The sequence below is a fragment of the Schistocerca gregaria genome, chromosome 1, assembly GCF_023897955.1.
Source record: "Schistocerca gregaria isolate iqSchGreg1 chromosome 1, iqSchGreg1.2, whole genome shotgun sequence".
Lineage (NCBI taxonomy): Eukaryota > Metazoa > Arthropoda > Insecta > Orthoptera > Acrididae > Schistocerca > Schistocerca gregaria.
Window position 1 is genome coordinate 169442379 of NC_064920.1, and position 22147 is coordinate 169464525.

The window sequence follows — 22147 nt, forward strand, 5'->3', positions numbered from 1 at the left end:
GGCCACGCTCCCCCACATGTTTGTTGAAAGCCCGCCCCTCTCGAAGCCTACCATCAGTTGTTACGGAGTGGAATCGGCCTCATACGATCAGGCCACGGATTTCCAGTCGTCTAGGATCCAACCAGTATGCTCACGAACCCAGGAGAGGCGCTGCAGCCGGAGTCGTCCTGTTATCCCTCGCGTCAGTCGTTTGCTGCCATAGACCGTTAACGACAAATATCGGCGGCTCAGTCCTAACAAATAGATTCTTCGTACGTCCCACATTGATTTTTACGGTTATTTCGCCCCTTGTTGCTCGTCTGATAGCACCATAGAAACAGAATACCATAGAGAGTCAACACCACGACCAGAGTGAAGCAAATTGGACAAACCTCCTCCATGTTTTCGGAAGTCAAAATAAAGGGGCATGGTACGTGATACTGGGCAAGGAAATTACGAAACATAGCCTGAGGTAATAAACCCACATATTCACGTAAAGTTAAACACTGGTGGGGCATAACACAAACGAATAAAACCACCAATAAATAATATACTTGAGGAGTATGCGCATAAAACGAGAGATACCCGTATTATTATACACTGCGCAAATGTTATTTATGATTTCGAAAAGAAATTGGGCAACTCCATACCTTGCAAGTTCGCATACATACTACTTCGCCGGCCGGTGTGGCCGAGAGGTTCTAGGCGCTTCAGTCCGGAACCGCGCGACTGCTACTGTCGCAGGTTCGAAACCTGCCTCGGGCATGGATGTGTGTGATGTCCTTAGGTTTAAGTAGTTCTAAGTTTTAGGAGGCTGATGACCTCAGATGTTAAGTCCCTTTGTGCTCAGAGTCATTTTTGAACATACTATTTCACATTTAAAAGAACCACAGAACGACGAGTGACTGAAATTAAGAAGCCACTTCGCTTTCTACTGGCGTTCGTCTGTAGTTGAAAATCGGTCACATGACATTGGGGGTTGGATTGGGTTGTTTGAGGAAGGAGACCAGACAGCGAGGTCATCCGTCGGTCACATGACATTGCTCGCTCGTTACTTATCGGAGAGTTTATCGTATTTCGTTGTTTTCTTACTACAGCTTGTTATTAAAATTTGTTGTTTCAGGTCACCGGCACAATGAAATTTTACCACATATTCATTCTAGGTATAAACCGTTATAATTAAAATTTGGTTAAGGACATATCAACTGTAGAAGTCCTTAGGATTCTAAGGCGAACGATAATAATATTCGAAATTGTAACTGATAGTTGTGGTGCTGCGGTCAGAGACGTGTAAGTGAAGAGTCTAAGGAAGTTCGTTCGCGTCCTGGTGCATTCTTTATTCTCTTTTTTTTCATCTTCGAATTTTCAATACATTCTGGGACTTTCTCGTTCATGAAACAGCAGCATGATCTGCAATGTTCGATGCTATCTGCATGTAAGAGGTTAATTCTGGCTCTGGAGGGATTACAATGGCAAATCACAAAGCAGGCACATATTGAATATAAGTTTACAAAACTAATACAAATCGAAAAATGACTTACTGTTTCCAGTGACTGATACATGGTTTGAAGAACGCCATGAGTAAAAATGTTTATGTACATATTTACACTTTTCATTCTACAGCACATGTTGTAAGCAAAAGTCAAAACAAGTCAAAGAATTTCAGATGTAAAGAGGGTGCATTTTTGCAAATACGCACTTGTTGTTATTTCAAAGGAGATTCAAAGCCATTATGTTATTAGTAACAAGAATATCATTTACAAAACGAATGTTCGTGCGTATGTCAAGTGTGAGTTATATTATCAAATGAAATTACTGAAAGAACTGTGACCACTAAACTCAGTTCATTCAATATGTTTCCAGTACAAAGAAAAATCTTCTGAAAAAAATGTTGAATGAATTAGTAGAGTTCGGCAACCACATTTTTGTAGTAGTTTCAAAAGTTTACTTTTTGCTAAACAGAGTGCATCCAGCCATAACATAGTCCACATTTAACATATTCACAAATATTCTTTTTGTAACTGACAGCATTTGTATCTAACGACATAATGGCTTTGTATCGCCTTTGAAATAATACCAACTGTATATTTGTAGAAAAACAGTGTCTTTATATTTGAAGTACTTTGATATGATTTACTTGTGTTTAGAAAACATGTTGCAGAATGAAAGATGCAGATATGTGCGTAAACATATTTCTTCATAATATTCTTAAAACTCATGTCTCTGGCAACGGAAAAGTAATTTATTTTTAGATTTTGTATTAATTTTGTAAACTTATATTCAAAATGTCCCCGCTTTGTAATATACCAGAATTAACTTAGCCGGCAGCTGCGGCCGAGCGGTTCTAGGTGCTTCAATCCGGAACTGGGCTGCTGCTGCGTTCGCAGGTTCGAATCCTGCCTCGGGCATGAATGTATATGATGTCCTTAGGTTAGTTAGGTTTAAGTTGTTCTAAGTCTAGGGGACTGATGACCTCATATGTTAAGTCCCATAGTGCTTAGAGCCATTTTAACCATTTGAATTAACTGAAATCCTGGAAAATGAACGATGTAGCCTGTCGAAGCACCTGAAACTGAGCCACCAGGTCTCGAAATCCATGGTGCATTGAAGTAAAATCTTGATTGTGACTGATGGCAGTAGTTCCTTATTTACGAAAGTAATACAGTCAAACTGAATACCAGACTGTTGAGCACACTGTCCTCCTGCGATTAATGGTGGCAGCTGGAGGCATGAAATCTGCACGTGTGGGCTTACGGTATACACTGAGGGCAAGCGAGGCATTACCTGTATGCTGAATTAGGATGTCAAGAGAAGGATGTTTGCGACCTTTTGCCACTTTCATGCAAACTGGGTGTTTTCATGGGTGGGATTGAGATGTTCGAGGTAAATTTGGTAGTTTTTCTGGCGCATGAGGTCAAATAACGAAAGTGTCGTCTTCATACCGAAAGAAATAAACAGGTTTTGGTTCAGTGGTCTCCAGTGCTCTGTCTCAATGAACAGATTTGGTACACGTGGCGAGAGACTTCTTAAGTAATAGAACCCAGTACGTTGTCCTCGATGGTTAGTGATCATCGGAGGTGAGGGTATCATCTGGAGTGTCCCAGGAAAGTGTGGTAGGTCCGCTGTTGTTTTCTATCTACATAAATGATGTTTTGGATACGGTAGATAGCAATGTGCGGCTGTTTGCTGATGATGCTGTGGTGTACGGGAAGGTGTCGTCGTTGAGTGACTGTAGGAGGATACAAGATGACATGCACAGGATTTGTGATCGGTGTAAAGAATGTAGCTAACTCTAAATATAGATAAATGTAAGTTAATGCAGATGAATAGGAAAAAGAATCCTGTAATGTCTGAATACTCCGTTAGTAGTGTAGCGCTTGACACAGTCACGTCGATTAAATATTTGGGCGTAACATTGCAGAGCGATATGAAGTGGGACCAGCATGTAATGGCAGTTGTAGCGAAGGCGGATAGTCGTCTTCGGTTCATTGGTAGAATTTTGGGAAGATGTGGTTCATCTGTAAAAGAGACCAGAATGAGATTTTCACTCTGCAGCGGAGTGTGCGCTAATATGAAACTTCCTGGCAGATTAAAACTGTGTGCCCGACCGAGACTCGAACTCGGGACCTTTGCCTTTTGCGGGCAAGTGGTCTACCGTCTGAGCTACTGAAGCACGACTCACGCCCGGTACTCACAGCCTTACTTCTGCCAGTAGCTCGTCTCCTACCTTCCAAACTTTACAGAAGCTCTCCTGCGAACCTTGCAGAACTAGCACTCCTGAAAGAAAGGATATTGCGGAGACATGGCTTGTAAAGGAGACCGCTTATAAAACACTAATACGACCTATTCTTGAGTACTGCTCGAGCGTTTGGGATCCCTATCAGGTCGGATTGAGGGAGGACATAGAAGCAATTCAGAGACGGGCTGCTAGATTTGTTACTGGTAGGTTTGATCATCACGCGAGTGTTACGGAAATGCTTCAGGACTTCGGGTGGGAGTCTCTAGAGGAAAGGAGGTGTTCTTTCCGTGAATCACTAGTGAGGAAATTTAGAGAACCAGCATTTGAGGCTGACTGCAGTACAATTTTACTGCCGCCAACTTACATTTCGCTTCAAGACCACAAAGATAAGATAAGAGAGATTAGGGCTCGTACAGAGGCATACAGGCAGTCATTTTTCCCTCGTTCTGTTTGGGAGTGGAACAGTGAGAGAAGATGTTAGTTGTGGTACGAGGTACCCTCCGCCACGCACCGTATGTTGGATTGCGGAGTATGTATGTAAATGTCGATGTAGAGGGCTGCCATGGCTACGGCATCGGTCTGCTCAGAGTACTGTCCACTGTAAACGTGCAGTCCTAAAGCATCGACTGCACACCGACCAGCGCAGCGCCACGAAATGGCGTCAGGAAGGCGCTGCCCACAAGCCAATGGAAAGTACGGGCAGCGCCACACCTCCAAGAGGACAAGAGGCAGCGCCCCCTGTTAGCGATGGCTTAATCAGCCGTCCGCTGCTGGTCCGCCCCACTTCGGTCGCAGAATTCGAGAGAAACAGTACTGAGTAACATTAAGTCGATACTTAACCTGTGTTCTGCGAGTATTAATAGACTGTCAATGTAACTGCAAGTAGGAGGCACAAAAGCACAGAAACTTAAGTATTGTTTCTTCCCTTAATAGAAATAAAATATTCTGTTAATTGCAGCCGAGACTACAGAAAACAAAATAAGTCGATGTCAGAACGCGTCTGAGAACCTGTGTCTGCTTAGGGCTGAACTTCTCGTCGATTACTTTCGTGGAGTCTTCCAAAATGACTCGAGTGAAAGGCGTGATGACATTCGAGATGGCCGTTATTTCGCACTCTTCCAGACTTGGCTCTATTAGCTGGTGGATAAAATGACCTGAGTTTCGAATGTGATGTCTACACTCGCGGAAGTGAGGATCCAACAGTTGCTTACGAAGGGGTTATGTTGGTGGCCCAGTATTGATCACTACAGGTGGCATGCCTTCATTGTGACTCTTTGGCAGGCCACACAACCTGACCAGTATACAACGTTGTAAGAAAGCTGGATAAGCTTCAAAACCAGAAAGTCCATCTACTAAGCTGCCTCGCATTTTTACTAAGGTGACTGGATGAAGGTAAAACGAATTCTCTGAAAAGTGTTTTGAGCAGTTAGCCCATGTGAATAGTAAACTGTTGTGAAGACACACTTGACCTCTTAGCAACACATAATTGCGAGTTTAAAAAATGTGTGTGAAATCTTACGGGACTTAACGGCTAAGGTCATCAGTCCCTAAGCTTACACACTACTTCTCTTAAATTATCCTAGGAACAAACACACACACACCCATGCCGGAGGATTAGCCGCAATCCTGAGTTAATAACGAGCACCAAAGCCGATATAGGGATTGGTGAACACAGGGTTATCGTAGCGAGACTGAATACTGAAATCCCCAAATGCTCGAAAAATAAGCGAAAAATATACCTATTCAGAAAAGCAGATAGAAATTCACTTGACGTCTTCCTGAAAGACAATCTCGACTCATTCCAAATTAATGAGTGTAGACCAGATATGGCTTAAATCAAAGAAACAGTTTCGGCAGCAATTGTGAGATTTATACCAAATAAATTAACAAACTACGGAGCTGATCCTCCTTATTACACAAAACGGGTTAGAGCACTGTTGCAGAAACAACGAAACAAACATGCCAAATTTAAAGAGACGCAATATCCCCATAACTGACGATCATTTACAGAAGCTAGAAACTTAGCGCTGACTTCAATACGAGATGCCTCTAACAATTTCCACAACGAAACTTTGTCTCGAAACCTGGCAGAGAATCCAAAGAGATTCTGGTCGTATGTGAAGTATGTTAGCAGCAAGAAATAAGCAATGCCTTCTCTGCGCAATAGCAATGGAGATACTATCGAAGAAGTTTAGCCAAAGCAGAATTACTAAACACAGCATTCCGAAACGCCTTCACAAAAGAAGACGAACTAATATTCCAGAATTCGAATCGAGAACAGCTGTCAACATGAGTAACGTAAAAGTAAATGTCCTCGGAGTAGTGAAGCAACTTAAATCACTTAATAAAAGCAAGTCTTCTGGTCCAGACTGTATACCAATTAGGTTCCTTTCGGAGTATACTGACACATTAGTTCCATACTGAACAATCATATACAACCGTTCGCTTGACGAAAGATCCGTACCCATAGACTGGAAAGCTGCACAGGTAATACCAATATTCAAGAAATGTAGTAGGAGTAATCCACTAAATTACAGGCCCATATCGTTAACATTGATATGCAGCACATATATTGTGTTCGAAGATTATGAATTACTTCGAAGAAAACGGTCTATTGACACACAGTGAACATTGGTTTAGAAAACATCATTCCTGTGAAGCACAACTAGCTCTTTATTCACATGAAGTGTTGAGTGCTATTGACAAGGGATTTCAGATCGGTTTCGCATTTCTGGATTTCCGGAAGGCTTTTGACACTGTACCACACAAGCGGCTCGTAGTAAAATTTTGTGCGTATGGAATATCGTCTCAGTTATGTGACTCGATTTCTGATTTCCTCTCTGAGAGGTCACAGTTCGTAGTAATTGACGCAAAGTCATCGAGTAAAACAGAAGTGATTTCTGGCGCTCCCCAAGGCTCTCTGCTGTTCCTTATCTGTATAAAGGATTTGGGAGACAATCTGCGGGGCCGTCTTCGTTTGTTTGTAGATGACGCTGTCGTTTATCGATTAATAAAATCATCAGAAGATCAAAACAAACTGCAAAACGATATAGAAGAAATATCGGAATGGTGCGAAAAGTGGCAGTTGCCCCTAACTAATGAAAGTGTGAGGTCATCCACATGAGTGCTAAAAGGTACTCGTTAAACTTCAGTTACACGAGAAATCAGTCAAATCTAAAGTCCGTAAATTCATCTAAATACCTAGGAATTACAATTACGAACAACCACTCGTACGGAAAGATATAGGTGTTCATTCTTTCCGCATGCTATACGAGATTGGAATAACTGAGAATTGCGAAGGTGGCACTTAAATGTGATTTGCAGAGTATCCATGTATATGTAGATGTAGATCCTACACCCGTCCGCCAGTGTGGTGCATCGCATCAGCACTCCTGCAGTTAACTGAACCAAAGGAAGAGCGAACTTAGCGTTAATCTGGGTAACGATCGGCTTCACTCGACGACAGATCGTCGTTAACGCCAGAAAGCTCTTAGCACTCTATCTACTTATATCCTCTACTCCCCCTACAGACTCATGGGAATGGGTCGACACAGTCAGCTGCGTGTAGTCGGTCTGGACGCACAATAAATCAACCGAGAGGATAATCGCCTAGTTTTCTCGCATGAAGTACAGACCCATATCACTAACGTCGATACGTTGTAGGGGTTTGGAACATATACGCTGCTCGAGCCTTACGAATCACCTCGAAGTAAACGATTTAGTATATCGTTCTTGTGAAACACAACTAGCTCTTTATTGTCATGAAGAAATGAGTGCTATCGACAGGGGACGTCAAACTGATTCCATATCTTTAGATCTCTGGATCAATGTAGGCACCGCTACTTACAAGCGACTGCTAATTAAATGTTGTGCTTATAAAATATCGTCTCCGTTGTGAGACTGGATTCATGATTTCGTGTCAGAAAGGTTACAGTTCATAATATCTGACGAAAAGTCATCGAGTGAAACAGAAGTAATGTCTGACATCCCACAAACAAGTGTTATATGCACTCTGTTATTCCTGATCAGAGCAGCTGTCTTACATTGCTTGCATACGATGTCATTTCCTGTCGTTTAAAGTCATTAGATGGACAGAATCGTTTGCAAAATTATTTAGGCAGGATATCTGTATAGGACAATAACTGGCAATTGCCTCTAAAAAATGGTTCAAATGGCTCTGAGCACTATGGGACTCAACTGCTGTGGTATTAGTCCCCTAGAACTTAGAACTACTTAAACCTAACTAACCTAAGGACATCACACACATCCATGCCCGAGGCAGGATTCGAACCTGTGACCGTAGCAGTCGCACTGTTCCGGACTGCGCGCCTAGAACCGGGAGACCACCGCGGCCGGCCAATTGCCTCTAAAACATGAAAAGTGTGAAGGCATTCATGTGAGCATTAAAAAGATTCGGCTATATTTATGTTAAACAATAAATCACATAAATGTAAAGGCTATACAGGGTGGTCCGTTGATCGTGAACGGGCCAAATATCTCACGAAATAAGCGTCAAACGACAAAACTACAAAGAACGAAACTTTTCTAGCTTGAAGGGGGAAACCAGATGGCGCTATGGTTGGCCCGCTAGATGGCACTACCATAAGTCAAACCGAAATTAACTGCGTTTTTTTTTTTTTGTTATTACATATTCGTGTAGTACGTAAAGAAACATTCCGCCAGTGCGGACGGTATTTGCTTCGTGATACATTACCCGTGTTAAAATGGACCGTTTACCAATTGCGAAAAAGGTCGATATCGTGTTGGTGCGTGACTATTGTGATAAAAATGCCCAACGGGCGTGTGCTATGTGTGATGCTCGGTATCCTGGACGACATCATCCAAGTGCACGGACAGTTCGCCGGGTAGTTACGTTATTTAAGGAAACAGAAATTGTTCAGCCACACGTGAAACGTCAACTACGACCTGCAAAAAATGATGATGACCAAGTAGGTGTTTTAGCTACTGTCGCGGCTAGTCGGCACATCAGTAGCTGACAAATTGCACGAGAATCGTGAATCTCAAAAAAGTCGGTGTTGAGAATGCTACATCAGCATCGTTTGCACTCGTACCATATTTCCATGCAGCAGCAATTGCATGGCGACGTCTTTGAACGTCGTGTACAGTTCTGCCACTGGGCACAAGAGAAATAAAGGAAGATTACAGATTTTTTGCACGCGTTGTATTTAGCGACGAAGCGTCATTCACCAACAGCGGTAACGTGAACCGGCATTATATGCACTATTGGGCAACGGAAAATCCACGATGGCTGCGACAAGTGGAACATCAGCGACCTTGGTGGGTTAATCTATGGTGCGGCATTATGGGAGAACGGATACTTGGCCCCCATTTTATCGATATCAGTCTAAATGGTGCAATGTATGCTGATTTCCTACGTAATGTTCTACCGGTGTTACTACAGGATGTTTCACTGCATGACAGAATTGCGATGTACTTCCAACATGATGGATGTCCGGCACATAGCTCGCGTGCGGTTGAAACGGTATTGAATAGCGTATTTCATGACAGGAGATTTGTTCGTCGAAGCACCATACCACGGCCCGCAAGTTCACCGGATCTGACGTCCCCGGATTTTTTTCTGTGGGGAGAGTTGAAGGATATTTGCCATCGTGATCCACCGACAACGCCTGACATGCGTCAGCACATTGTCAATGCATGTGCGAACATTGCGGAAGGCCAACTACTCGCTGTTGAGAGGAATGTCGTTACACGTATAGCCAAATGCATTAGGGTTGACAGACATCATTTTGAGCATTTATTGCATTAATGTGGTATTTACAGGTAATCACGCTGTAACAGCATGCGTTCTCAGAAATGATAAGTTCACAAACGTACATGTATCACATTGAAACAACCGACATAAAATTTTCAAACGTACCTACGTTCTGTATTTTATTTTAAGAAACCTGTTACCGACTGTTCGTCTAAAATTGTGAGCCGTATGTTTGTGACTATTACAGCGCCATTTACCACAAAGCGAAAAAAGTGGTCCAACTAAAACATTCATATTTCTTTACGTACTACACGAATATGTAATAAAGAATGGTGGTTCCTACTTTAAAAAACGCAGTTGATATCCGTTTGACCTATGGCAGTGCCATCTAGCGGGCCCACCATAGCGCCATCTGGTTTCCACCTTCAAGCTAGAAAAGTTTCGTTATTTGTAGTTTTTTCGTATGACGCTTATTTCTTGAGAAATTTGGCCCAGTCACGATCAAACCAACTACCCTGTATATTCAACTAAATTGACTAACCTAAAGTGGCACGATCAAATAGTTAATGTTGGGAGGAAAGGAAACCAAACGTTGTGATTTATTGGCAGAAGCCTTAGAAGATGTAACAGGCTTACTAAAAAAGACTGCTTGCACTATGCTTGTCCGCCCGCTTCTGAAATAGTGCTGTACGGTGCGTGATCCGCATCATACAGGATTGACGGAGGACGTCGAAAAAGTTCAAAAAAGGGCAGATTTCTTTACATTATCGCGAAAAAAGTGAGAGAGTTCCACGGGTATGCCATAGTAATTGGGATGGCTGTCATTAAAACAAAGGCGTAGCTCGCTGCTGCTGAACGTTCTCATGAAATTTCAATCGCTAGTATTCTCCTCATAGTGTGGAAACATTTTGTTGACGCCCACCTGCATAGGGAGAAATGATCACCAAAATAAAATAAGAGAAATCAAATCTCGCACGGAAAGAGTTAAATGTACATATTTGCTGCGTGCTGTTCGAGAGTGGAACGGTAGAGCAGTAGGTTAAGAGTCGGTCGATGAACCCTCTGCCGTGCACTTAATTGTGAACTGCAGACTAATCATGTAGATGTAAACGCAATAGGCACAGTGCGATCGGTATCACGTGGCAACCACTGGACGACGAAGCGACAGCAGTACTGGAGACAAGCCACATCTTTGCGCCGATACCTACGTCTCCGCAAACCGGCGAGATTTTGGACGTTGTGGAACAGGCTGTCCGAGGAGTACCAAGCGATAACGCAGAGGGAATTCATCTGGAAACCTGCCAAATTTTTGTCAATTAGGCTCGACAAAGAGACAACTACTCCAAAACAGAAACAGGAGAACTTCTCATCTGCACCCTTTTTAAAGAATGTGTAAGTATACTTTAAAAGTAAATTTACCACGCATATTAGTAATTTGTGATATGTTATATTCTGCAGAAAATATGCATTAATTTTATTTGAGAGTATTAATTGTAACTAAGGCCAATACCGTCAAAGACTCAGCACATAAATAACTAATGTCAGACAGTAATAAAACTACACACATCAAAAAAAAAGTTTTCATCACCTCACCCCGAAAGTTCCTAAACCTGTAAGAAAACTGGAATAGAGATTAACATAAACATCATTTCCGCCCTTGTTATTGCTCATGAAAGCCACACATTGCATATTGTACCACCATACAGCGAGACTTTCATAGGTGATGGTCCAGATTGTTGTACACACAGGTACCTCTAATACCCATTAGCACGTCCTCTTGCATTGATGCATCCCTGTATTCCTGGTGGCATACTGTCCACCAGTACACCAAGGCACTGTTGGTCTAGATTGTCACACTCCTCAACGGCGATTCGGCTTAGATGCCTCAGAGTGGTTGGTGGGACACGTCGTCCATAAACAACCCTTTTCAATCTATCCCAGGCATGTTCGACAGGGTTCATGTCTGAAGAACATGCTGGCCGCTCCAGTCGAGTCACGGCATTCATGTACAGTACAGCCGTTACGGCGCCTTCCATGATCACCAGCGGCATACATCGGATGCACATAATGCCACCACAAAACAGCAGGAACTCGCTGGAAAATTTATGTAAGGCTTCCAGCCTGACCGGGTTGCCTCAAAACACGTCGATTGCAATTGTCTCGGCCGGTCTCATCGGTGAGGAGAACGTGATACCATTCGGCATGTTGTTGGGCCCATCTGTACCGCGCTGCATGGTGTCGTGGTTGCAAAGAAAGACCTCAGCATGGACGTCAGTAGTGAAGTTGCGGAGCATGCAGCCTAGTGTGCACAGTTTGAGTCTTAATAAGACATCCTGTGGCTGCACGAAAAGCATTATTCTAAATGCTGGCTTTGCTGTCAGGGCTCCTCCGAGCCATGATCCGTAGGTAGCGGTCATCCACAACAGTAGTAGCCCTTGGGCCGTCTGAGTGAGGCATGTCATCGACAGTTCCTGTCTCTCTGTATCTATGTATCTCCTCCATGTCCGAAAAATATCGCTTTGGTTCACCCCGATACGCCTGGACACTTCCCTTGTTGAGAGCGCTTGTTGGCACGAAGTAACAGTGCGGGCACGATCGAACCGTGGTATTGACCGTGTAGATATGATTGAACTACAGACAACGCGAGCCGTGTACCGCCTTCCTGGTGGAACGATTGGAACTGATCGGCTGTCGGACCCCCTGCGTCTGAAAGGCGCTGCTGATGCGTGGTTGTTTACATCTTTGGGCGGGTTTAGTTACATCTCTGTCGTATAACATGCACAGTCAACGTGTATTTTCAGGAGTTCTGAGGTGTGTATTAAGACGTATGCAGTTTCATCAGTAGATATATAAATGCTGCTTACAAGACGGAGGTGCTTCTGCCGTAACGCCAGCGTTGTTAATGAGAATGTCGACGCCTCCCAGGTTTTCTTGAATCCATTTGAAGACTGAAATAATGCTCTCCTCGCTGCTGACATCGCCTTCTATTGCGTGTAGCTGGCCTGGAGCATCTTTCAGTTCCAACTCCTGGAAAAATAAGAGAAATTCTTAATACAACAATTCAAGTATAACTACATGCCTTAATGTTATGTTTTTATTTTTATTTTTATTTTATTCTATTTTTTTAACTTTGCTAAATGTGGCTGTTTTAAAGTTTTTGAAACTGGTGGCTTATGTGAAGTTCTCGAACCTTTATCTCAGTGTAGCTCAAGTATGGCATAGACTGACATCTTCTCAAGAAAATATCATCTGAGAGGAATTTTGCAGTTTTCTAAACCAAAATTATTTTATTCTACCTACCTGTGTCTTTTGTCACCTCTGTAATTGTTGGTGTCTGCTGGTTCGAGCAACTGCAGCAGATGTTATGGGTCGGTATGTTTGGTTCATATGGCTCTGAGCACTATGCGACTTAACTTCTGAGGTCATCAGTCGCCTATAACTTAGAACTAATTAAACCTAACTAACCTGAGGACATCACACACATCCATGCCCGAGGCAGGAATCGAACCTGCGACCGTAGCGGTCGCTCGGTTCCAGACTGCAGCGCGTAGAACCGCACGGCCACTCCGTCCGGCGTCTGTATGTTTCAAGTTAATTGTAAAGTTACTCTAGTCCTCATATCAGGGTGTAAGTCTAGGGTATCCTTGTTTGTTGACAAGGACATGGAGGCAGATTAATTGCGGTTTTGCATTTACTGTTGGAACTGCCGCTAGTGTGCTCTTCTTGTTTGGCGTGTTGGCAATCAGGTGCAGGTGTGGTTTGTATTGGGTAATACCTCTTGGTTCAAATGGCTCTGAGCACTATGGGACTTAACATCTTAGGTCATCAGTCCCCTAGAACTTAGAACAACTTAAACCTAACTAACCTAAGGACATCACACAACACCCAGCCATCACGAGGCAGAGAAAATCCCTGACCCCGCCGGGAATCGAACCCGGGAACCTGGGCGTGGAAAGCGAGAACGCTACCGCACGACCACGAGATGCGGACAATACCTGTTGGTTCGTAGTCGATGTCCAGTCTAATATTGCTTCTAGGTGGACATAGTTCTATCGTAAATAGTTTTTTTGATGGTCAGTTGATTTAGTTTGGGTAGGTGTGCAGAGGCATAGTTCATAATCCCTATAATAAAGATATTGTTGTTATATAAGGCTATGGTGTCGGAGCATCCATGGAAACGTCTGTCCATTTCTTCTAACAAGGAATGTCATGTACTACATGTTTCATGTGAGTCTCGAAGTTGAATAGGTCTATAGACGGACGATCAAGTATTTCGCGAGTTGATCAATGTGACGTGGATTCTCAGAGAGTGAGTCTGATGTTGCTAGTTTGTTATCGTTTTTGAAGCTGAGATGTCAGTGTATGAATAGTGAAGTTCGATTTGAAACGCCTAGTCAACAGCCACGTTTGTGGTCTGACAAGCCTCGCTCTCTAGGCTTTTACAGGCGTGTACCGGAAAGCAAACGTAACACAAGTCAGTGCTCGCAGACAAATTTTAGTAACGCCATTATTTTAAAGTACGAAATCGTTGGAACCATTTTATTTGAGGCGTGCTAGGGTAGTCCGTGCAGCAGCGATGACCTCTGTGGCTGGTTCAGTGGTCAGAGCATCTGGCTAGTAAGCAGGAGACCTGGGTTCGAATCCCAGTCAGGTACAAATTTCCATTGTTCGCCAATGCCCACTAACAGCTCCATACCGCAACTTCTCTGTGTTTTGATTAGACCACAGCCTGAGTGCAGCGAACAGGCAGAATGTTCGATGACGTGAGAACACGATCCGATGCTGTAGTGTCCTGGGTTCAGTGGTGTGCAGCAGAGTTCTTCAATGCCATTACGAGTAGAAATTCAGTCCATTAGCTCTGCATACTTTATCACACTATTGTGAAGGAACGATCCGATAAAAAAATGGATTTTTACGTTTCATATAGCTTTACATGTCATCTTCATGGTGAAGTGTCTATTATCTTGTTAGTGGTCATATTTATTGTGATATTCGCATTTAAATAAGAAGCTGCGTGGAACTCGAAAAAGTTTGCAGTAAAGATATGTGTCGCTATGATATTGCGTTTGGCACATACTACACAATATGTTGCTGCGAAATTAATTTAGATTTTGCAGGAGGTTTCTATTTGTCTCCAGTCTCGAGAAAATGTAGTCTATGTAGCACGTTCACTTCTGACCACACACGTCCGAGAATGAAATATTCAAAACATACTCTGTATCTCTTAAATCGTCCAAGATACCGAAACGAGATTTTGGCAAATGACATCACTCAATGAGGAAATATTTTTCAACTTGGTTAACGTACGGAATTTTCTTATCTACGGCGGTATAGCCAAAGCTACAACTTTTTGTCCACTCACTGATAGCTAGTGAAAAGCGAATTCCCTAGTATAAAAATAAAAATTAAATTTCTTCTCTTATGTTGCAACAAATCTACACCATGAGGTTTTCCCTAAGGTATTGACCTCTCTGTTCACCTTTAGCTTGTTTAAGATTGTATCAGGATTCTGTCACAACAGCTATTGCAAGGTGAGTTTGTGAATTTATACTGTGATTTGGCAGTAGGGACACAATTAAACCAGTCAACAAGAGAAATGTAGCTAATACAACAGATGAAGCTTCTTCAAATAAAGAATGGTTAACAATTCATACAAAATAAATCACCAACTCTGTCGCAGTTTTGGGGAATCCTGCAATCCATAGTACTTTTAACAATGAACGACTGGAATGGAAACTTACCGGAGGGTTTTGTCCCTGTTCATCATCTCAGAAACATGAAAATAATGCAGCAAATAGTGTATCACAGTTTTGTTCCTATCCCCATTCATAGTGAAGCAGTGAACTTCTTCACCATATGTAATTGTCTTTTAATGGTTAAAGATAGATTACGTATGTTTATTTTAACCCTAGTGAGTAGTCGCAAATGGTTTATAAAGTAACGACTATCATGTTTTCATAACCTTGTTATCCACAAAAAAAGCATCCATCATTTCTTTTCTACTAGAAGACGCTGCACTTTTGGTGCAGAGTAGATGTGGCCGAATAAAACACTTTCATAACTCTGAAGCTATAAATAAATTTACTACTTGCAAAACCCTGTAGATATTCGGCAACTTCAATATCACTGATGAATTAAAGGATATTACTAGTAAGAAGATTCACTCTCTCACTCTGTACAGGGATAGAAATGGAAACACAGTACACTGTTACTGTACTTTTTCGTGTGTCAAAGATAAATGAAGTGTACACATAAAATGATTTGGTGAGTTTCATTCCTAGCTGTTGATTGTTAACGGCACACTGGGTTACACGATTACCTTAGAATTTTAACAGAATTGGAGATTTATATTCATCTGACTTTTAAACTTCTTTCTTCAGAATTGTCATCACTGACAACAAACTAAAGCTAAAGCAGAGACTAATGAAACTTAATGATTATAGGTGTAAATGGAACTATAGTATATTAACAGGTTACACAGTGAAGGTACAAGTGCTTTTTACCAAATTATTTCTTTAAAATCGCAAGGTTGTGCTGTAGCTCTTATACATGCAGACAAACAACAGAGTCGGCTGCATTGCTATTCGATTTGATACTGGAGGGACATGCGTTTCTAAAAGTCGATTTATTCATTCTAAGGAAAGTTCCAAATCTTCCATCGTCTGGAGAGTTTAATACATTGTGTGAGAGTATACGAATAGACCTTGATAAGTTCCATTAACGTACGAGAATGTTTGTGTCTACGTTTGATTATACTTTTCAAAAGATCCGTGAACGCTTGAGCGTATTATGCAGCAATTTGCATTCAACTACACTCCTGGAAATTGAAATAAGAACACCGTGAATTCATTGTCCCAGGAAGGGGAAACTTTATTGACACATTCCTGGGGTCAGATACATCACATGATCACACTGACAGAACCACAGGCACATAGACACAGGCAACAGAGCATGCACAATGTCGGCACTAGTACAGTGTATATCCACCTTTCGCAGCAATGCAGGCTGCTATTCTCCTATGGAGACGATCGTAGAGATGCTGGATGTAGTCCTGTGGAACGGCTTGCCATGCCATTTCCACCTGGCGCCTCAGTTGGACCAGCGTTCGTGCTGGACGTGCAGACCGCGTGAGACGACGCTTCATCCAGTCCCAAACATGCTCAATGGGGGACAGATCCGGAGATCTTGCTGGCCAGGGTAGTTGACTTACACCTCCTAGAGCACGTTAGGTGGCACGGGATACATGCGGACGTGCATTGTCCTGTTGGAACAGCAAGTTCCCTTGACGGTCTAGGAATGGTAGAACGATGGGTTCGATGACGGTTTGGATGTACCGTGCACTATTCAGTGTCCCCTCGACGATCACCAGAGGTGTACGGCCAGTGTAGGAGATCGCTCCGCACACCATGATGCCGGGTGTTGGCCCTGTGTGCCTCGGTCGTATGCAGTCCTGATTGTGGCGCTCACCTGCACGGCGCCAAACACGCATACGACCATCATTGGCACCAAGGCAGATGTGACTCTCATCGCTGAAGACGACACGTCTCCATTCGTCCCTCCATTCACGCCTGTCGCGACACCACTGGAGGCGGGCTGCACGGTGTTGGGGCGTGAGCGGAAGACGGCCTAACGGTGTGCGGGACCGTAGCCCAGCTTCATGGAGACGGTTGCGAATGGTCCTCGCCGATACCCCAGGAGCAACAGTGTCCCTAATTTGCTGGGAAGTGGCGGTGCGGTCCCCTACGGCACTGCGTAGGATCCTACGGTCTTGGCGTGCATCCGTGCGTCGCTGCGGTCCGGTCCCAGGTCGACGGGCACGTGCACCTTCCGCCGATCACTGGCGACAACATCGATGTACTGTGGAGACCTCACGCCTCACGTGTTGAGCAATTCGGCAGTACGTCCACCCGGCCTCCCGCATGCCCACTATACGCCCTCGCTCAAAGTCCGTCAACTGCACATACGGTTCACGTCCACGCTGTCGCGGCATGCTACCAGTGTTAAATACTGCGATGGAGCTCCGTATGCCACGGCAAACTGACTGACACTGACGGCGGCGGTGCACAAATGCTGCGCAGCTAGCGCCATTCGACGGCCAACACCGCGGTTCCTGGTGTGTCCGCTGTGCCGTGCGTGTGATCATTGCTTGTACAGCCCTCTCGCAGTGTCCGGAGCAAGTATGGTGGGTCTGACACACCGGTGTCAATGTGTTCTTTTCTCCATTTCCAGGAGTGTATATGGCTAAAGCAAAAATAGTTATGTTGAACAGGGGACCTAGAAACGACGGAGAGGCTCCGTCCCAGCCGTAGCCCTCAGTGGCGCACAACCCCACAACACGCGACAGCAGTCCACTCACTCCACCGCCGCCACACACCGAACCAGGGTTATTGTGCGTTTCGGCGCCCGGTCTAACCCCAGATGTCTACGTGGTAGAGTAATTATGGTTTACGCGTACGCGGAGGAAATGTTTGCGCAGGAATCGCCGACATAGTGTAACTGAGGCGGAATAAGGAGAACCTGCCCGAAATCGCCGAGGTAGATGCAAAACCGCCTTAAAACCATCCACAGGCTTGTCGGCACTCCGGACCTCGACACTATTCCGCCGGGCGGATTTGTGCCGGGGACCGGCACGCCTCCCCGCTCTCTGGACCGCGCGGCTAGTCGGGCGGGCTACCTTGAAATAAGTAAAAGTCAGTTCAATATCTATTTGCTTTATGAAATTTTGTTTTAAACAAAACAGCAGTACACAATTCAAACAATTGCGTCTAATATCAGTAGCAGAAAATAATTTGCGATATACACTCCTGGAAATGGAGAAAAGAACACATTGACACCGGTGTGTCAGACTCACCATACTTGCTCCGGACACTGCGAGAGGGCTGTACAAGCAATGATCACACGCACGGCACAGCGGACACACCTGGAACCGCGGTGTTGGCCGTCGAATGGCGCTAGCTGCGCAGCATTTGTGCACCGCCGTCGTCAGTGTCAGCCAGTTTGCCGTGGCATACGGAGCTCCATCGCAGTCTTTAACACTGGTAGCATGCCGCGACAGCGTGGACGTGAACCGTATGTGCAGTTGACGGACTTTGAGCGAGGGCGTATAGTGGGCATGCGGGAGGCCGGGTGGACGTACCGCCGAATTGCTCAACACGTGGGGCGTGAGGTTTCCACAGTACATCGATGTTGTCGCCAGTGGTCGGCGGAAGGTGCACGTGCCCGTCGACCTGGGACCGGACCGCAGCGACGCACGGATGCACGCCAAGACCGTAGGATCCTACGCAGTGCCGTAGGGGACCGCACCGTCACTTCCCAGCAAATTAGGGACACTGTTGCTCCTGGGGTATCAGCGAGGACCATTCGCAACCGTCTCCATGAAGCTGGGCTACGGTCCCGCACACCGTTAGGCCGTCTTCCGCTCACGACCCAACATCGTGCAGCTCGCCTCCAGTGGTGTCGCGACAGGCGTGAATGGAGGGACGAATGGAGACGTGTCGTCTTCAGCGATGAGAGTCGCTTCTGCCTTGGTGCCAATGATGGTCGTATGCGTGTTTGGCGCCGTGCAGGTGAGCGCCACAATCAGGACTGCATACGATCGAGGCACACAGGGCCAACACCCGGCATCATGGTGTGGGGAGCGATCTCCTACACTGGCCGTACACCTCTGGTGATCGTCGAGGGGACACTGAATAGTGCACGGTACATCCAAACAGTCATCGAACTCATCGTTCTACCATTCCTAGACCGGCAAGGGAACTTGCTGTTCCAACAGGACAATGCACGTCCGCATGTATCCCGTGCCACCCAACGTGCTCTAGAAGGTGTAAATCAACTACCCTGGCCAGCAAGATCTCCGAATCTGTCCCCCATTGAGCATGTTTGGGACTGGATGAAGCGTCATCTCACGCGGTCTGCACGTCCAGCACGAACGCTGGTCCAACTGAGGCGCCAGGTGGAAACGGCATGGCAAGCCGTTCCACAGGACTACATCCAGCATCTCTACGATCGTCTCCATGGGAGAATAGCAGCCTGCATTGCTGCGAAAGGTGGATATACACTGTACTAGTGCCGACATTGTGCATGCTCTGTTGCCTGTGTCTATGTCCCTGTGGTTCTGTCAGTGTGATCATGTGATGTATCTGACCCCAGGAATGTGTCAATAAAGTTTCCCCTTCCTGGGACAATGAATTCACGGTGTTCTTATTTCAATTTCCAGGAGTGTATGTTTCCGAATTAATTTTGTCAGAACAGAATGACACAATAATAAAATTTACGTGCCGTCAATAATAGCTCATTGCTATTTCTCACAATATCCTCCTTCTAGTCGATCTGTTTCTGTATTGTTATTGACTAGATTGCCAAATTTCTTGCGTCTGATATACGGCTGTGATAATTCCTTCAAATATGGGGCTCACCGCTCACCGCACGCTCGAGAATCACTATTTATAACTGCTTTCTGATGCACGCTCACACACCGCTGCATGCATCTATCGCCAGCTGTGCGAGCTTCCCGACGAGCTTGCCACCAGCACACTTTCCAATCGTCAAATGGGTTTCTCTTTCACACTGCTGGGGGAACAGCGTTCAAGGCTGGCCGCCCACTCTGATCACGGCCTTAATGGTACGTACTATCGGAGATACAGAAGATCGCAGAATGACAGTACAAATAGGAAAATGATAAGTGTCAGTGGATACAGCACCTTTCTAAACTTGTGTTCATCTACATCTGCACCTGCATCAATGTAGATACTCCGCAAGCCACCGTACGGTGCGTGACGGAGGGTACCTTGTACCAAAATTAGTCGTTTCGTTTCCTGTTCCACTCGCAGATAGAACGAGAGAAAAACGACTCTCTAAATGCCTCCATAAGAGCCTTAATTTCTCGTATCTTATCATCGTGGTCTCTACGCGAAATTTATGTTTGCGAAAGTAGGATCGTTCTGTAAACTATGTCAGTAGTGTTCTTACTTCAAGGGTCGCCCACTTGATCTCCCGAAGTATATCCAAAACACTTACATGCTGATCGAACCTACCAATAAGAAATCCAGCAACTCGTTTCTGAATTGCTTCGATGTGCTCCTTCAATCCATCCTGCTGCGGATCCCAGACACTTGAGCAGTAAGGTCTCAGTAGCGTCCTATATGCAGTGTAGATCAACTACAACATCCTAAAATTATTCCAGTAAAGCAAAGTCGACCCTTCGCCATTCCTACCACATCCTGAAATGCTCGTTCCGTTACGCACAAACATTTAAACATGGTGACTGTGTCAAGCAGTGCACTACTAATGCTGTATCCGAGCATTACTGGTTACGGTGATTCGGCACAGATCCCTTACAGTGGTTGCTGGGTCACGTCGTCCATAAACAGCCCTTTTCAATCCATCCCAGGCATTTTCGATAGGGTGCATGTCTTTAGAACATGCTGGCCACTCTAGTCGAGCGGTGTCGTTATCCTGAAGGAAGTTATTCACCAGATGCGTACGATGGGGGCGCGAATTGTCGTCCATGAAGACGAATGCCTCGCCAATATGCTGCCGATATGATTGCACTATCGGTCGGATGATGGCATTCACGTATCGTACAGACGTTACGGCGCCTTCCGAACCACCAACGGCGTAGGTCGCCGACGATTGTCTCGTTGACATATGTGACACTCATCTGTGAGGAGAACGTGATGCCAATCCTCAGCGGTCCATTCGGCCTGTTGTTGGACCCATCTGTACCATTGTCGTGGTTGCAACCTCGCTATGGACGTCGGGAGTGGAGTTGCGTATCATACAGCCTATTGAACACAGTACGATCCGTAACACGACGTCCTGTGGCTGTACGAAAAGCATTATTCAACATGGTGGCGTTGCTGTCAGGGTCCCGTCGAGCCATAATCCGTACGTAGCGCTCATCCACTGCAGTAGTAGCCCTTGGTCGGCCTGAGCGAGGCATGTCATCGACAGTTCCTGTCTCTCTGTATTTCCTCCAAAACATCGTTTTGTTTCGCTCCGAGACGTGTGAACGACACTTCCCTTGATGAGAGCTATTCCTGACAAAAAGTAACAATGCGGACGCCGTCGATCCTCGGTACTGACCGTCTGGGCGTGGTTGAACTACAGACAACAAGAGCCATGTACCTCCTTACTGGTGGAATGACTGAAACTGATCAGCTGTCCGACCCCCTCCGACTAATAGACGCTGCTCGAGCACGGTTGTTTCATCTTTGGGCGGGTTTAGTGACATCTCAGAACAGCCAAAGGGACTGTGTCTGTGATACAATATACACAGTCAACGTCTATCTTCAGGAGTTGTGGGAAACGGGGTGATGCAAAGCTTTTTGTAATTGTGTATATCAATAGCGAAAGTTAGACAGCCCAGAAGGAAAGCTGGGTCGTTCTACGCGTAACGCTATGCACAAACACTGAGCACTTCAGGCGGCACAGAACAAGTGATTACTTGCCTCCTAACATGCCTTATACAGTGAAGTGACAAGTCCTATGATAGTGGTATACACTTACACAGATGGCGGTAGTATCATGTGTATAACGTATAAAATGGCAGTGCAATGGCAGGGCAACCGTTTGTACTCAGGTGATTCATGTGAAAAGCTCTTTGAGAAGATTATGACCGCACGATGGGAATTAACAGACTCTGAACGTGCAGTGGTAATTGGAGCTAGACGCATGGGGCATTCCATTTCGGAAAT

General features: G+C 45.0%; 1 protein-coding gene across 1 annotated transcript in view; it reads right to left on the bottom strand.

Moving 5' to 3' along the window:
• LOC126285012 (dehydrogenase/reductase SDR family member 11-like) overlaps positions 1-22147 on the bottom strand; it is a 124899-nt gene that overhangs the window by 60114 nt on the left and 42638 nt on the right. The window contains exon 2 of the mRNA XM_049984324.1: positions 12317-12479. Within this exon, the coding sequence (XP_049840281.1) occupies positions 12317-12479 (163 nt within the window). The remainder of the gene's footprint in view (positions 1-12316; positions 12480-22147) is intronic.